We start from the raw sequence: 14,848 nt of genomic DNA on the forward strand, positions 1-14,848 counted from the left end.
TAGGCCATAAATTATGAAAAGTAGTCTTTATAGATTAGGCGTTAGTTCTTTCCCCCTCCCAGATGTTATCCTTATACAAGGGCCTTGTCCGCCCTCTTATGGAGTACCCATCTCATGTGTGAGGGTGTTCCACACCCGCAGCTTTCTCGAACAGCAGAATCTAAGGCTCTTCGTCTCATCAACTTCCCTCCTCTTACTGAGACTCTTCTGTCTCTTAAATTCCACCCCAATGTTTGATCTCTTTCTGTCTTCTCATAAATGTATCTTACGACCGGCGTACCTCAAGGATCAGCGCTTGGCCCCATGCTCTTTTTAATTTATGTTAATGATATCGATGATGGGCTCACTTGCAAAGTATCAAAATTTGCTGATGACACAAAAATTGTTTGTAAAGTAACTGCGACACTCGACGAAGAAGCTTTACAATCAGATCTAGATCGACTTGCACGTTGGGCCAATCAATGGCAAATGAAATTTAACATTGACAAATGCAAAGTGTTGCACATCGGAAAAAAATAACTCGCGTTCGGTACGTAATGAATGGCCAACAACTTTCTGCAGTAAGCAAAGAAAAGGATCTTGGAATCACTATATCAAGCGATTTAAAGCCCGGTCAGCATTGTTCAGAGGTAGTTAAAACTGCAAACAAATTGGTTGGCTTCATCGGACGAGTCTTTAATAATAAATCGGAAAAAGTAATATTAAAACTGTATAATTCGTTGGTTCGACCCCATCTAGAGTACTGTGCACAGTTTTGGTCTCCCTACTACAGAAAAGACATAGAAAAGTTGGAACGGGTCCAACGAAGAGTAACAAAGATGATTCCTAGGTTGAGAAATTTGTCATATGAACAAAGGCTTAAAGAAGTAAATTTATTCAGCCTATCAAAACGAAGAATGCGAGGCGATCTAATAGAAGTGTTTAAAATGTTTAATGGATTCAGTGATATTAATGCGGAAGATTACTTTACAATTGATCGATCAAATAGAACAAGAAGAAATCACAATTTGAAGATAAGTGGTAAAAGATTCTCGTCGCACGAAGCTAAACACTTCTTCTTCAATCGAGTTGTTAATGTTTGGAACTCTCTACCTTGTGATGTCGTTGATAGTACAACAGTTACGGCCTTCAAGAATAGATTAGACAAGTGTTTTGAATCCAACCAGCAACTAAGATATTACTCATTGTCGTAATAACGTTAAGTTCTTTCGAATACTGGTGTCCTTGTCCGCTTTTATCGCCCGGTTAGTGGTAGCAGTAATGGTAGTTCTTTCCTCTTTCCTACATAATTTCCATGCAGTTTTTCCATGCTGCATGGTTCTTTTTCCTTTCCTGCCAGCTTTGGCTGGAGGGATGGGGGGGTGGGGAGGAGCCTTCGCCTTTGCTGTCCTTCATCTTCCACCTTTGATTAGATACTTAGTGTAGCTTGTCACAAACAACCTCGTAAGGACCAGCAGGTCTGCTGTTGTTTGTTTTTCCTTTGTGTTCCTTTGTGACCCAGATGACCCAGTCTACACCCCCGTGCATACTCTCTCATCGTCCTCTTCCTGTGCTGCTTTTCCTGCTTCGCCTGGTGCTGGTGGTGAAGCTCGTATAGGGAAGACAGCGGCGCTGTGACAGCCCTCAAGGCCGATTCGTTCGACGACGTGTCCAAAGTCCTTCCCCTGGTCTGGTAATTGACTTTGGCGTCAACACGTTGTCGAGCACATCTGGCTTTCAGTGGCATTGTTATCAGCAGCTGCAAGCAATCCCGTTTCGCAAAGACGCTAGCCAGGAACGTGGTCCATACCACTCCATGACCCACCCAGGAAGCACGCCAGGCGATTATCCCCATCGAGTCGTTTAACCTCTTTTTATCTGGATGAGGTCATCGACGAAATTGTGCGCTGGACGAACCAGAGGCTGCTTCTACTTCTTTCAGACAATGAATTGAGCCATTTTCTGCACACCTGAAGTTCTTCATTATGGACATATGATTTTTTTGTTGTAGGTGATTTTTTTTTTTTTTTTTTTACCTCCAGGAACTAAACCCCCTTTTTGACAGTTTGGTTCCACCCCCTGATGCTGGGTAGAGGCTGCGCCTCCAGATTCTACGTGGGTGAAGACTGCCAAGCTTACTATGCACAGTGTTATGGCACTGTGCCAACAAAGCATAGCAATGTTTACACCTTTTTTTCTCATTCTTGCAGAGAGAGAGAGAGAGAGAGAGAGAGAGAGAGAGAGAGAGAGAGAGAGAGAGATTGTAAATTTCAAGTTTGAAATACATTACAATAAGCACACTGCCTGCAGCATATTTTCACATTCATTAAAACAGAAGTATTCTTTTATGTTCATACATTGGTATAAACTGATGGACCACGTAACCATTAGTGTACTATTTAGAAGATAACCATTGTAGGGTTAAGTGAATAGTCCGTGAATGCCAACTCCAGCTATACGGGCATGTGGCACACTACCCAGAAGCCGACCCGGCTTATCGGGCTATTTCTGTAAGAACCAAAAGCTAGATTAATAATCTTCTTCCTCCGTTTTGCTAGTAACATCGCCTCTCCTTTCTCTAGAATCTTTAGGTTCAACACTTGGTGGTCGTGCCAGGACTCAAACCCGGGCCGAATCATCTCTCAAACTACTTGACCACCGCCAGTCTCCATGATGTCAAAGGTGTGCTAGGAGGAGGAGGAGGTGGGAGGGGAGAAAAAGAGAGAAAAATTAGGAAGTTTTAGGAAAAATTACGAAGAAACATCGAACACATGGGAATATGAAAGAGTAGGCAACATAAAGCATGTTGGCTCATCAAGAGGCTGCCATAGTGATTTGATCAAGTCGCCAACCACTTTAGGGACGTGAGGAACGGCTTAAAGCACTTTTGTATGTCCGTGCGGGGACGTTCATATAATTCTTGGCGGGAAAATGACAATAAATGAGATTCTTGAAAGAGGTGATTGTTTTTGAGTTAACTGTTTCTGCAGTAAGATTCTTTCAGTGGCAGATAACTGTTCAAGAACTAACTCCTGCCAATGTTCGTACTGCATCGCTCCGCGTTTGTCCGTTATTTCTAGGAATCGGGTAGTTTGGAGGAGTAAAGGACAGAACGCCGGTGTTAGTGAGGATAAAAATAACAATTAATAATGTCTGGTACCTTAGGCAACTCACCCTTGAGGAACGGCGTAAACGAAGGATTGTTTCAAGACGACATCCTCCACCGGTGGCTCATATGACAAGTCCAGGAGGCGAGTGGTGGTCCAACTAGTCTCCAGGTCGCCTTCAAATACCAGACTATTGCCCTCTGAGCCACACCATTCCTGTAACATCACCCATGTCAGCCTACTACTGCACTAGTAGTTCAATCACATGGACTATATAGTGCAAGAGAGGATGCCAAATAGTCTAAAATCATGATCACTCCAACTTTGTCTCATACTTGTGCGTACCTAACGCGCACAGCCCCTTCCAACCCATCATCCACTACAGCTCTCATTTTTTTTCGATCACTGACAAAGATGTAGGAGGTATTTTGAATGAATTATTAAATGAAGAGAGCCCACCTGAACTAGGCCAGGAAGATAAAAAAAAAAAAAGGTAAACTAATGATGAAATAAAAGGTAAAAACTGACCCGGAGAAGCTAAAGAAAAACAAGGCACCTGGACCATCAAGGATGTCTAATGATATATTGAAGGCTTCTAGTAACGTCAATATTGTGGAGATAACAAATGTTCAAAAAGGCGAGGGACAGAAAGAAGAAACCAACTGAGTGGGATGATAGTTTCACTGTCCCCAACCACAAAGGAAAAGGAATACATAGGAATACATAGGAAGAACAGACATCAGCAGACCTGGCGGTATACGGCGAGTGTGTCTGTTTATTACCGCTACTACTAGTAATCTACGTGTGGTAGGACAGGATAGAATAGATGAAGGCTCCTCCCCACCCACCTCTCCCTCCGGCAACGTGCCAGCAGGAAATAGTTAGAAGAGAACACCATGTGCCTTTAAGGAAGAAAGGGACATGGAAATTTTACAGTAAAGAGAGAAATAAGAGGAAATTATTACCCTTAACTTACGCTACTGGTGACCTAAGCTGTGGGGGAAATTATTAAGTCGTCAGGTTGGCGCCGTGCTGCAGTATGCCTGAAACATACGAAAACGGTCAGTAAAATCTTATATCCCTGAAGTACTTATCCAATGAAGACTTGAAGCTATTGATACTCTGTGCGCTAATCACTGACGGTGGAAGTCTATTCCAGTGATCGACGACTCTATTATTGAAATAACTTCAGTGCGCCAATGTGTTACATCTGGTTCCCTTTAACTTCATACCGTTGCTGCGTGTTATTGTGTTGGGGTCTCTCTGAAATAGACTTTCTGGGTTAATGTTTTCGAATCTATTAAGGATTTTGAACACTTCGATTAAGTCCCCTCTTACCCTTCGCTTTTTTAAGGAAAACATATCTAAACGCTTTAAACGCTCGTCATACGGCAAGTTACGGAAAGCTGGAATTTTTTTTATTGCTCGTCTCTATCTTTTGTAGCAAAATTTGATCTTTGATATAATTCGGTGACCAGAACTGGACGGCGTATTCTAGATGTGGTCTTACAAATGCTGAATATAATCTCTTCATAAGTTCGGGTGATTTATAAGCAAAGTTTCTTGAGATTAGTCCTAACATCATATTGGCTTTTTTACTCGCCGCCGCAGTACAATGATCGCTCATTTTGAGTGTTACTGATAATTACACCAATATATTTTTCTTGTTTTACTTCGCTGAGCTCATGTCCTTGAATCTGATATTTAAAGTTTGGGTTATTTTCACCTATGTGCATTACTTTACATTTATCTAAGTTGAAACACATTTGCCACTTGTCGCTCCAATCGGCAAATTTTGTTAAATCTGAAAAATATCTTTGCAATTTTTACTGTTCGTTACCGCACCTCCTAATTTGGTGCCATCGGCGAATTTGGCTACTTTTGATAGGATATCAGTTATCAGGATATCAGTTATCCTGTGGCAAATATCCAGGAGTGAGATTATTGGAACATGGAATGAAACAGTGGGAGAAGGTGCAGGAAGGGAGATTGAAGTTGTTGGTTTCGACTGATTGAATGTCAGCTTGGATTCCCAAAATGAGAGTCGACACATGTGTGATACATGTTATGAGACAAGTACAGGAGGAAGAAGAGAGGTGTGGTGTGAAGGACGTATTGAGTGCACTAAAGAGGCAAAGTTTGATGGTTTAGGCACGTCAAGAGGAGGGAGGAGGATCATATACTCAGAAGAGTTGCGGAGATAGAGGTAGAAGGGAGGAAACCAGCTGAAAGACATAAGAGAACCTGGCGACGGTGTGTGGAGGAAGACCAGGGAAGGGAACATCAGGGAGGAGAGAGTACGACCGTCAAGAGAGAGAAAGACTCCTAGACCGTCCTTCTCAGTAAGGGAATGAGGGCGTTAAGGAAAATAAGTAAGAAGATACATATATATGGCAGTCAGCTGCAATCTTACCGGATAATTCTATAACCTCAGCCTTAGAATTTGGATTATCAGAAAGTCTGCCTCCCAATGCTGTAAAAAATAGCGCACTGGATGATACTCCAACTCGTTTAAAATTTCTTGATAATCACCAGGTTTCGCTGCAGCATCAATGCAGTTGTCTTAATATTAGCTGGTGGTAGACTAATTGTAATGATGAGGAAGGGCATCGTCGTCAACAGAAGGATGAAAATCATCAAATGGTCATACCAAAAACAAGCAGGAGATAAATGCAAACCAGCTGTCATCGTGCACACGACTGAATTCTTTAAGCGCGGGTGCATGAGCGAGGATGCCCCGCCACTTACTTCCACTTACTAGCCAGGAGCCAGGTGCATATTGTATCAATGGAGGCAAAGCTACTCTTAATTAAGAGATACCTACATGCATTGCATTTTCCACCCAAAACGTTGATATTCTAGATCCTGCATGTCACGGTTAGAATCGTGACAAGTTATTTTTCATATTTTTATTTGCCAGTTACGGTGATTTTTTTTTTTTTTTTTTTTTTTTTTTTTTTTTTTTTTTAGTAAAAAAAAAAAAAAAAAAAAAAAAAAAAAAAAAAAAAAATAAAAAAAAAAAAAAAAGGCAAGATAAAAAGAAAGAAGAGTTTCGGGAGAGGATGTCCTGATACTCCTCTTGAAAAAAAGTTCAAGGAAAAGAGGGGGAGGAAACAGAGGAAGAGAAGATTGAGTGAGTTGTGACCAGTGAGGATGAAAGTGAGAAGAAGACTCTGAAGTAAACATAAGATAGGGGACAGGGGAGGGATGAGCATGAGTAGAAAGTCAAGTGAGTGCAGGGGGGGGGGGGGGGGGGAGGGGGGCAGGGCAAGTTCAGAAGAGCAGTCAGCGTGGAAATATCGATAGAAGAGAGAAAGAAGAGGGATTGATGCGGCGGAATAAGAGAGGTAAGACTATAGAGTAGAGGAGAGAGCTGATGAGACGAAGAGCCTTTGCCTCCACTCTGTCCAGAAGAGCTGTGTGAGTGGAGCCCCCCCACACATGAGATGCATACTCCATACGAGGGCGGACAAGGCCCCTGTATATGGACAGCAACTGTGCAGGGGAGAAGAACTGGCGGAGACGGTACAGGCAAGTTTTCTCGCTCATGTGCCAGTCATCATGTGCCAGCCTTTATTATCACAATGACCGTGCGCGCCCACAAAAGCCAGTCAGAGGGTAATGAGGAGGATGATAGGGATTGGGTGAATATGGCCTGAAGGATGGGGGCAAAGGATTTAAGGATGAAGGCGGGAATGTTGTCGGGGCCAGTGGATTTGGTTGTGTCAAATCCTCCCAGCAATTTCTGTACTCCATTACTCGTAATGTCAAGGGTTGTCTTGTTGAGAGCCGGACACCTTGTGTAGTGTTGTCTTAACTGCTCGCGCCGGCAGTCTTGCACCTCTGCCAAGGAGGTCGGGTGCCGTGTCATGACCTGGCGGCGAGCAAGGTGGCTCGCCCTCTCTGTGGCTAACTGTCGTCCTCTGGGGACGCAGCGCTGCTGTTTTCCTTAGGAAGGGAGCAGATTTGCCAGGTCCCTGTAGTACCACGCGGTTTCCCTCCTGCTGCTGGCGTGTTGGGGGTCCCAGGCCTCGCCTAGCGAGGCATAACACACGGTTCTTCAGTCCGGAGGGCGATCAGTTCTCCTGCTGCGCGTGTGATCCGCGTGACATCAACGGCTGCATTCACCGCTGAAGCACGCGCCCCTGAGGAACTACAGTGTGGGGGCAAGCCGCACTACCTACAGCAACAGCCCCTCATCTTTTCCTCCGCACCAAGCTAAGTAGCCCAATTGTTAGTGTAGCCAAGTCAGCTTAAATACTATGCAAGCACGTGGAACGTTCTAGGCTCAGTTGGGTGTGTGTGGTGTAGTCTTTTTTTTTTTAATGAAGTTGTGCATAGTTCTACACACTTTCTTAGTTACCTTTGTGTGCCTGTGTTTTCTTGTGGTTGCGCTCTTGTGAGCACTGCACTGAGTGTCCTTGCCAGCCCCGCAAGGTATAGAACCCTACGGTATAGCGTGAACCTTTGTGTGTCGTGGTCACCTCCACGTGGCAACCTGCAACCCGCATAGGGATCAAGTCCTGTGCTGGGTGGCTTCAGCCTTAGGTAGGCCTGAACGAACACAAGGTACCAGGTAAGTCGTGTTATTTACACCTTATTGTGTCTCTTGGCGCCATCAGGGATCAACCTTGTTGGTTATTCGCCCTTTTGAGCTCACGCCCTTGGGTATCCGCTTTAACCCAGTGACACTGCATATCATTATTAGCATAAACAAACAGTACCGAAACTAAATTTAACCAAACCTTATCTAGTACTTTAAAAAAGTCAGCTGATGCAGTAGAGCCAATGTCAGTCACCAGCCACATCTTTTCCACAGCATAACTATTGTTGGCTGTGTCACTTCTGCAAGAAAACTGCTGAAGTTGTGTGCGCGAATTACCTTTCTTTCATGGGTCCAAACTTTTTTCAATACATGAATTTAACAGGAAGACCACAAATCACACCAGGCAATATCCCCTTCTTAAGTGACACACCTCACCTTGTATTACCTGAATTGTTACTTGAAAGTCCAATTACCAGTAAAACGAAACAAGATGAATTAACATTACCTGAGGTGTGTCCGCCTAGGTGTTGCTCATAAGACTGATTGTCGTGGGGGTGAGTGTCCTACCTTTACTCTGGCGCCTGGGAAGAACATCCAGTTGGCAGGGTCGACAGGATCAAAGTCATCTTGAAGAGGCTGGTGGGAAGCGTGATCTGTGACGACTGCCACATCATCCAAGGCCCAACAGTGATCGCTGTGACTGCCAGCTGCTAGCCGCCAGCCAACACACACTCCACGCCGCCGGTACCTTTTTGGGACTGCCATGACGTGCACCTCGTTGGCGGCCATGGCCCTGCACCAAACAGTGAGTCACAACTTTGAGCAAACTGCACCAGCCTAGCCCGTCAAACACAGATCAATGGGAATGGAGATTTAGCAGATAGGTAGTTCCATTTCATTAGCATTGTCTAAAATTACTTATAAATAAATAATTCAAATATTCCAACTTACCCCCATACGAAATAATATGGAAAAAAGCACAAATAAGCCTATTCAGTATACAGATGAAAATGGCTTTGGATTCGGAATATGTAAATCCCATTAACAAATTCTAGAGGTCACGGCTGTTTTCACCGCAGCATGTTCTGAACGGATGACGCAGTCAGACTTCTAATTGCCGATGAGCTGTGTTTATTGGACACAGGAACTATTGCTGCAGCATGTGTATTGCTAATTACAATATAAAGAAATAATAGAAGATTACTTAGACTAGTATTTATATTTTATTTTTTGGCATGCCTGCTTCACTGCATTTTCATTATGATTTCTAATGATTTCTGGTGACAGCTTTTCCTGGAAAAATATGAATGGCAGCTGCATACTTCAATCACTCCAGGTAACAACATGAGTTTCTCCCTTGTGGCTGCGACACACCTAAATATCACAAGCATGAGATTCACAGAAACTGGAACACCCCAAGACAGGATGAGAATTGCCTACGATTATGAGTTGGTCCCGTTGGTTCTTGCACCAGAAACGTAAATAGTTAATTCGTTCTGAACATGGCAAAGTTCAGAAGGGTGAGGATTGCTGGTTCCTGCTTCCAGAGACGAGAGCCAGGCCGCTTGACTTGGTGAAACGTCCATCTAAAGTTTACGTACTTTGGTGGCGTAATGCATAACAACGTTGGTCTCGCCACGAAGTTACTCGGCGGATTGGGCTGACCCATAGTGTCATGAAATCACTCTTTGTCACTTGTGCTTCTTGTATTACTGAGTATCTGTGAGACATGGAGAGGCGTGTCTTCTTCGGTATTAAGTGCCTTCTCAGCATCATGGGGCATCGCTGGAATAACTTTGTGCCGAACCAGCGCCTGGTTCATTAATCAAACTGAATCAAGGCCGTGAACGCCAGTTATATAGACAAGTGGCATGCTTCCCGGATGTCGATCCTACTTATAGGGTTGTTTCTGCACGAGACAACCCTGAGTGGAGGAGACCAAGAGCACCCCCACGTAACTGACGGCAGGGGCAAAATGATCGATCCTGCCAAGATTAGCTTTTAATGGGAAAGGTAACCGAGTCGGAATTTGCTCGTTGGGACCGTCGGGAGCATCAATTTATCTCTGACAAATATACTAGCACGTTAGTAACAAGGAAAAACGCTAAAATATACTTCTAATAAGTTTGTATAAATGAACCACTATCTTTTTTTTCAGCGAAAGGCAGCTCAAGGGCAGAAAACAAAACCAGCAACAAAAGAAAAAGGAGAGAGGCCAAAGGAGAGGTAAATTTCGGTTGAAGAGGTGTTTTGATACTCTTCTCTTGAAAGAGTCAAGTGGTAGTCACGAAGAAATACAGACGAAGGAAGGCTGTTCCATTGTTTAACAGCGGAATGGATAAAAGAATGAGGATACTGGTTAACTCGTACGTGAGGGATTTGGATAGAATAGGGATGAGCAGGTGTAGAAAGTTGATTGCAGAGGAGTCGCGGGAGGGGGTGGCATCCAGTTAGCAAGTTCAAAAGACCAGTCAACATGAAAATATCGATAGAAAATAGAAAAGATGCTACAGTGTGGCGGAATTTATGAGATAGAAATATGCTGGTAAGAGGGGAGTTGATGAGACGAGGAGCCTTTGACTCCACTCTGTCTAGCAGAGCTGTGTGGGTGGAGCCCTGCCCCCGCCCGCGAGATGCATACTCCAAACGAAGGCGGATAAGGCCCCTGTATATGAACAGCATTTGAGAGGGGCAAAAGTACTGGCGGAGACGATACAGTTACAGTTTTCAGCACGAATGAGGCCTTGGCAGACAAGGTACATCTTTACATACTAAATAAAAAAAAGGGTTAAAAACATACAAAGTGACAGAATCGAGTTGTACGAAAGATTTGTTTGTATAGTCTTTGTGGCCAACCAACCTGTAGGTGTTGATTGTCTCCCAAGCTGTGCATCCACTCTCTGCAGACGAATTATTTGTTGTTTGATCTGCCTGCTGACCTTCGCTGAAGGATATTGTGGTGACCTTGGCTACAGGGACATCACCGCTGCCTTCCCCATTAGTATCAGTGTCCAGGGATAGAGGCAAAAGTTGGTCAGGGTCTTGGAGCTCAGTGGTGCCATAAAAAAGTTCAACTTTGGCTTCGCCTGAGCAGGAGCCAGTACCCAATGTGAACTGCAGCTGTCGGCCTGCAAAGGAAAGGGAAGGAACTGTTGATGGAAGGCATGGAGATCGAAAGCAAATAATAGTGCGAGAGACAGAGGCAGCAGCAGGGAGGCATTAAGAGCAGCACTGAAATGTCTGAGGTAGTTAGAGGGGCAGTGTTTGACTAAATTTGTTTTTATTTTTTTACAGCACAGAGCAGCACAAGGGCAACAAAAAAAAGGTGTAAAAAAAAGCCCGCTAACTGTTGCTCTCATATAGTGATAAGTAAGGAGTGGCCAAAGGAGAGGTCAATTTCGGAAGGAGAGGTGCCTTAATACATTTCTTGAGAGAGGTCAAGTCGTAGGCAGGAGGAAATACAGATGAAGGAAGACTGTTCCAGAGTTTACCAGTGAAGGGAATGAAAGAATGGAGATGCTGGTTAATTCTTGTATAAGGGGTTTGGACAGTATAGGGATGAGCAGTAGAAAGTAGTGTGCAGCGGGGCCGCAGGATGGGGGGGGAGGCATGCAGTTTGCAAGTTCAGAAGAGCAATCAGCATGAAAATTCGATAGAAGATAGAAAGAGATGCAACATGGCGGCAGAATTTAAGAGGTAGAAGGCTGTCAGTTATATATGGAAAGCATCTGTGTGGGGGAGAAGAACTGGCGGAGACGATACAGAACGACCATCCTCGAGGAAGCTCATTTAGTAAGACAGATGTGAAGTTTCCAGTTGATATTTTGAGGTAAGGATAGACCGAGGATATTTAGTGTTGAAGAAGGTGACAGCTGAGTGTTGTCGAAGAATAGGGGATAGGTGTTTGGAAGATTGTGTCGAGTTGATAGGTGGAGAAATTGGGTTTTTGAGGCATTGAAGGATACAGGGTTCCTTTTACCCCAATCGGAAATGATAGCAAGGTCTGAGGTTAAGCGTTCTACAGCCTCCATTCTAGAGTCTTGTAATTCATGTTGAGTGGGTCTTCTGTTGAAAAAAGTTGAATAATGCAGAGTGGAGTCGTCAGCGTATGAGTGGATAGGACAGTTCGTTATAGAAAGAAGATCATTGATGAATAACAGGAAGAGAGTGGGTGATAGAACAGAGCCCTGTGGAACACCACTGTTCATAGGTTTAGGGGAAGAACAGTGACCGTCTACAACAGCAGAGATAGAACGGCCGGAAAGGAAACTGGAGATAAAGGAACAGAGAGAAGGATAGAATCTGAAAAAGGGCAGCTTAAAAAGCAAAGACTTGTGCCAGACTCTATCTAAAGCTTTCGATATGTCTTGCGCAACTGTGAAAGTTTCACTGAAACGGCTAAGAGAGGATGACCAAGAGTCAGTTAAGAGAGCAAGAAGATCGCCAGTAGAACTGTGTTGCCTTCAGCTTCGATCCTCTTTTTTTTAATATCTTACTATCAAGTGTGCTTCCTGATTGTTAGGGTTACACAACACAAGGTTAAATTATTATGATGTTTATTTACATTATGTTGGTATATAATGGTAGCGAGCTTATGAAAGTTAAGTAACAATATTATGACAACTCATTATTCTGTTGGTAATGGTAGCGAGCTTACTGAAGTTAAGTAACAATATTATTGACAACTAATTATTCTGTTGGTAATGGTAGTGTGCTTTTACTGAAGGTACTTACAATACTGATTACAACTCATCATTATAATTACCATGCAACGGCATAATCATCACAGATAATTTCATAAGAGAGAGAGAGAGAGAGAGAGAGAGAGAGAGAGAGAGAGAGAGAGAGAGAGAGAAAGAGAGAGAGAGAGAGTCCTGGCCAAAGCTACCAAAACTACCCTGATCAAGTTTCAATGGTGCATAATTATACAAGAAAATGTCTCCCTTCAACCACCGATCGATATGTGTTCACAAAGATGATCATGGGGGCAAGGTATTCGTGTGGGGTTAAGATACCAAGGGGGTGATCATAAGCCCACACAAAAGGGGATGTTCGCGTACTACATAGTGACACAACAAGTGAGGTACCAGCTCAGTCAGTATGCTAGGGAACCTGTGGGGTGAGGTTTAGGCGGTGTGTGTTCAACTCTTATAAGTAACATTAACATTGTATCAAGATAACACCCTAACAAGCTTGGTCCTTAGGAGCTGGGTTCAACGTACCTGTGGGGTAAGGTTGAGGCGGTGTGTGAGGGAGACTCGCTCACACCGTCGGCTTCTCACCTCCCCCCACTGCCCGCGGGCTAGCCAGAGGCTAGTGAACGCATTTATCGGTGGTTTAGTTAACACACAATTGTCCTGTTCCACCAGTTCAGAAGGAGTTCAAAAGCAACTGGTTCTCTCACTTAATACCGGTGAAAAATTCGGCTCGTCCCTCCTCCGTGAAAAAAAAAACTAACTAATGATCATTCGGCACCTTCGGCTGAGGCGTAGTCACGCCACCAGCTCCACATCTGGTTAGTCTGTCTGTCTTGCGGTTCGTAACCACTTGATTCACGAGCAACACTCAGATATTATAGGTTATTGATTTCTTAGTTTTCCCCGCATTACAGAACGCCCCTTGCGGAACCCATACTGGCGATCAGAGAGAAGGTCAGAAGTGGAAAGATGCTTTTGAATCTTCCGGTTAAGGATTAATTCAAAAGCTTTAGATAGACATGAAAGTAAAACTATAGGGCGGTAGTTTGAGGGATTGGAACGGTCTCCCTTCTTAGGCACAGGCTGTATGAAGGCGTACTTCCAGCAAGAAGGAAAGATAGATGTTGATAGGCAGAGACGAAAGAGTTTGACTAGGCAGGGTGTTAGCACGGGAGCACAGTTTTTAAGAACAATAGAAGGCACTCCATCAGGTCCGTAAGCCTTCTGAGAGTTGAGGCCAGAGAGGGCATAGAAAACATCGTTCTCAAGAATCTTAATAACAGGCATAAAGAAGTCAGAGCTGGGATGAGTAGGAGGAATATGCCCATAATCGTCCAGAGTGGAATTGTTACAGAAATTTTGAGAGAAGAGTTCAGCCTTAGAGATAGCTGAGACGGCGTTGCTGCCGTCAGGGTTAAGAAAAGGAGGGAAAGACGAAGAAGTGAAATTGGAGATGTTTTTGGCTATGTGCCAAAAGTCCCGGGAAGAATTAGAAAAAGCAAGGTTTTGACATTTTCTATTAATGAAAGATGCTTTGGTAAGTCGAAGAATAGATTTGGCACGATTCCGGGCAGAAATATAAAGATCATGGTTAGCAGGAGTGCGAAGGCTCTGGTACCTTTTGTGAGCTGCCTCTATTTTTGATAGCACGAGAACAAGCGTGATTAAACTAAGGCTTTTTAGCATGAGGGGTAGAGAAAATACGTGGAATGTGTGCCTCCATTCCAGAGACAATCACGTCAGTGATGCGCTGAGCACACACAGATGGGTCTCTCTCCTGGAAGCAATAGTCATTCCACGGGAAGTCGGAAAAGTACATCCTCAGGTCGTCCCACCGAGCTGAAGCAAAATGCCAGAAGCACCGCCTCTTCGAGGGTGTACAGGAGCGATAGGACAGGATGCAGAAATAAGGTTGTGATCGGAGGAGCCCAATGGAGAGAACAGTTTGACAGAGTAAGTAGATGGGTTAGAGGTAAGGAAGAGGTCTAGTATGTTGGGCCTGTCTCCAAGACGGTCGGGAATACGTGTAGGGTGCTGAACCAACTGCTCTAGATCGTTGAGGAGAGCAAAGTTGTAGGCTTGTTCACCAGGTTGGTCAGTGAAAGAGGATGAAAGCCAGAGCTGATGGTGAACATTGAAATCTCCTAGGATGGAGATTTCAGCGAAGGGAGAGTGGGTCAAGATGTGGTCCACTTTTTGAGATCAAGTAGTCAAAGAATTTTACAGAGTAGAGTTAGGTGAGAGATAAACAGCACAGATGTATTTAGTAAAAGAATGACAATGAAGTCTTAGCCAGATGGTGGAAAATTTTGAAGAGTCAAGGTCGTGGGCACGAGAGCAAGTGATGTCGTTGCGCACGTAGGCGCAACATCCAGCTTTGGATTGAAATTTAGGATAGGGATAGTAAGAGGGAACAGAGTAGAGATTGCTGTCAGTAGCCTCAGAAACCTGTGTTTCGGTGAGGAAGAGAAGGTGAGGTTTAGAGGAGGAGAGATGGTGTTCCACAGAATGAAAATTAA

At 44.0% G+C, this 14,848-nt stretch overlaps 1 protein-coding gene across 2 annotated transcripts in view; it reads right to left on the bottom strand.

The window, feature by feature from the left end:
* LOC126998692 (reelin-like) overlaps positions 1–14,848 on the bottom strand; it is a 438,128-nt gene that overhangs the window by 374,116 nt on the left and 49,164 nt on the right. For both annotated transcript variants that reach the window (XM_050860695.1, XM_050860691.1), the window contains exons 9-11: positions 10,493–10,760; positions 8,200–8,425; positions 3,154–3,302 (exon numbers count right to left, since the gene is read on the bottom strand). In XM_050860695.1, coding sequence (XP_050716652.1) covers positions 3,154–3,302; positions 8,200–8,425; positions 10,493–10,760 — 643 coding nt within the window. The remainder of the gene's footprint in view (positions 1–3,153; positions 3,303–8,199; positions 8,426–10,492; positions 10,761–14,848) is intronic.

This window comes from Eriocheir sinensis, chromosome 2, assembly GCF_024679095.1.
Source record: "Eriocheir sinensis breed Jianghai 21 chromosome 2, ASM2467909v1, whole genome shotgun sequence".
NCBI lineage: Eukaryota > Metazoa > Arthropoda > Malacostraca > Decapoda > Varunidae > Eriocheir > Eriocheir sinensis.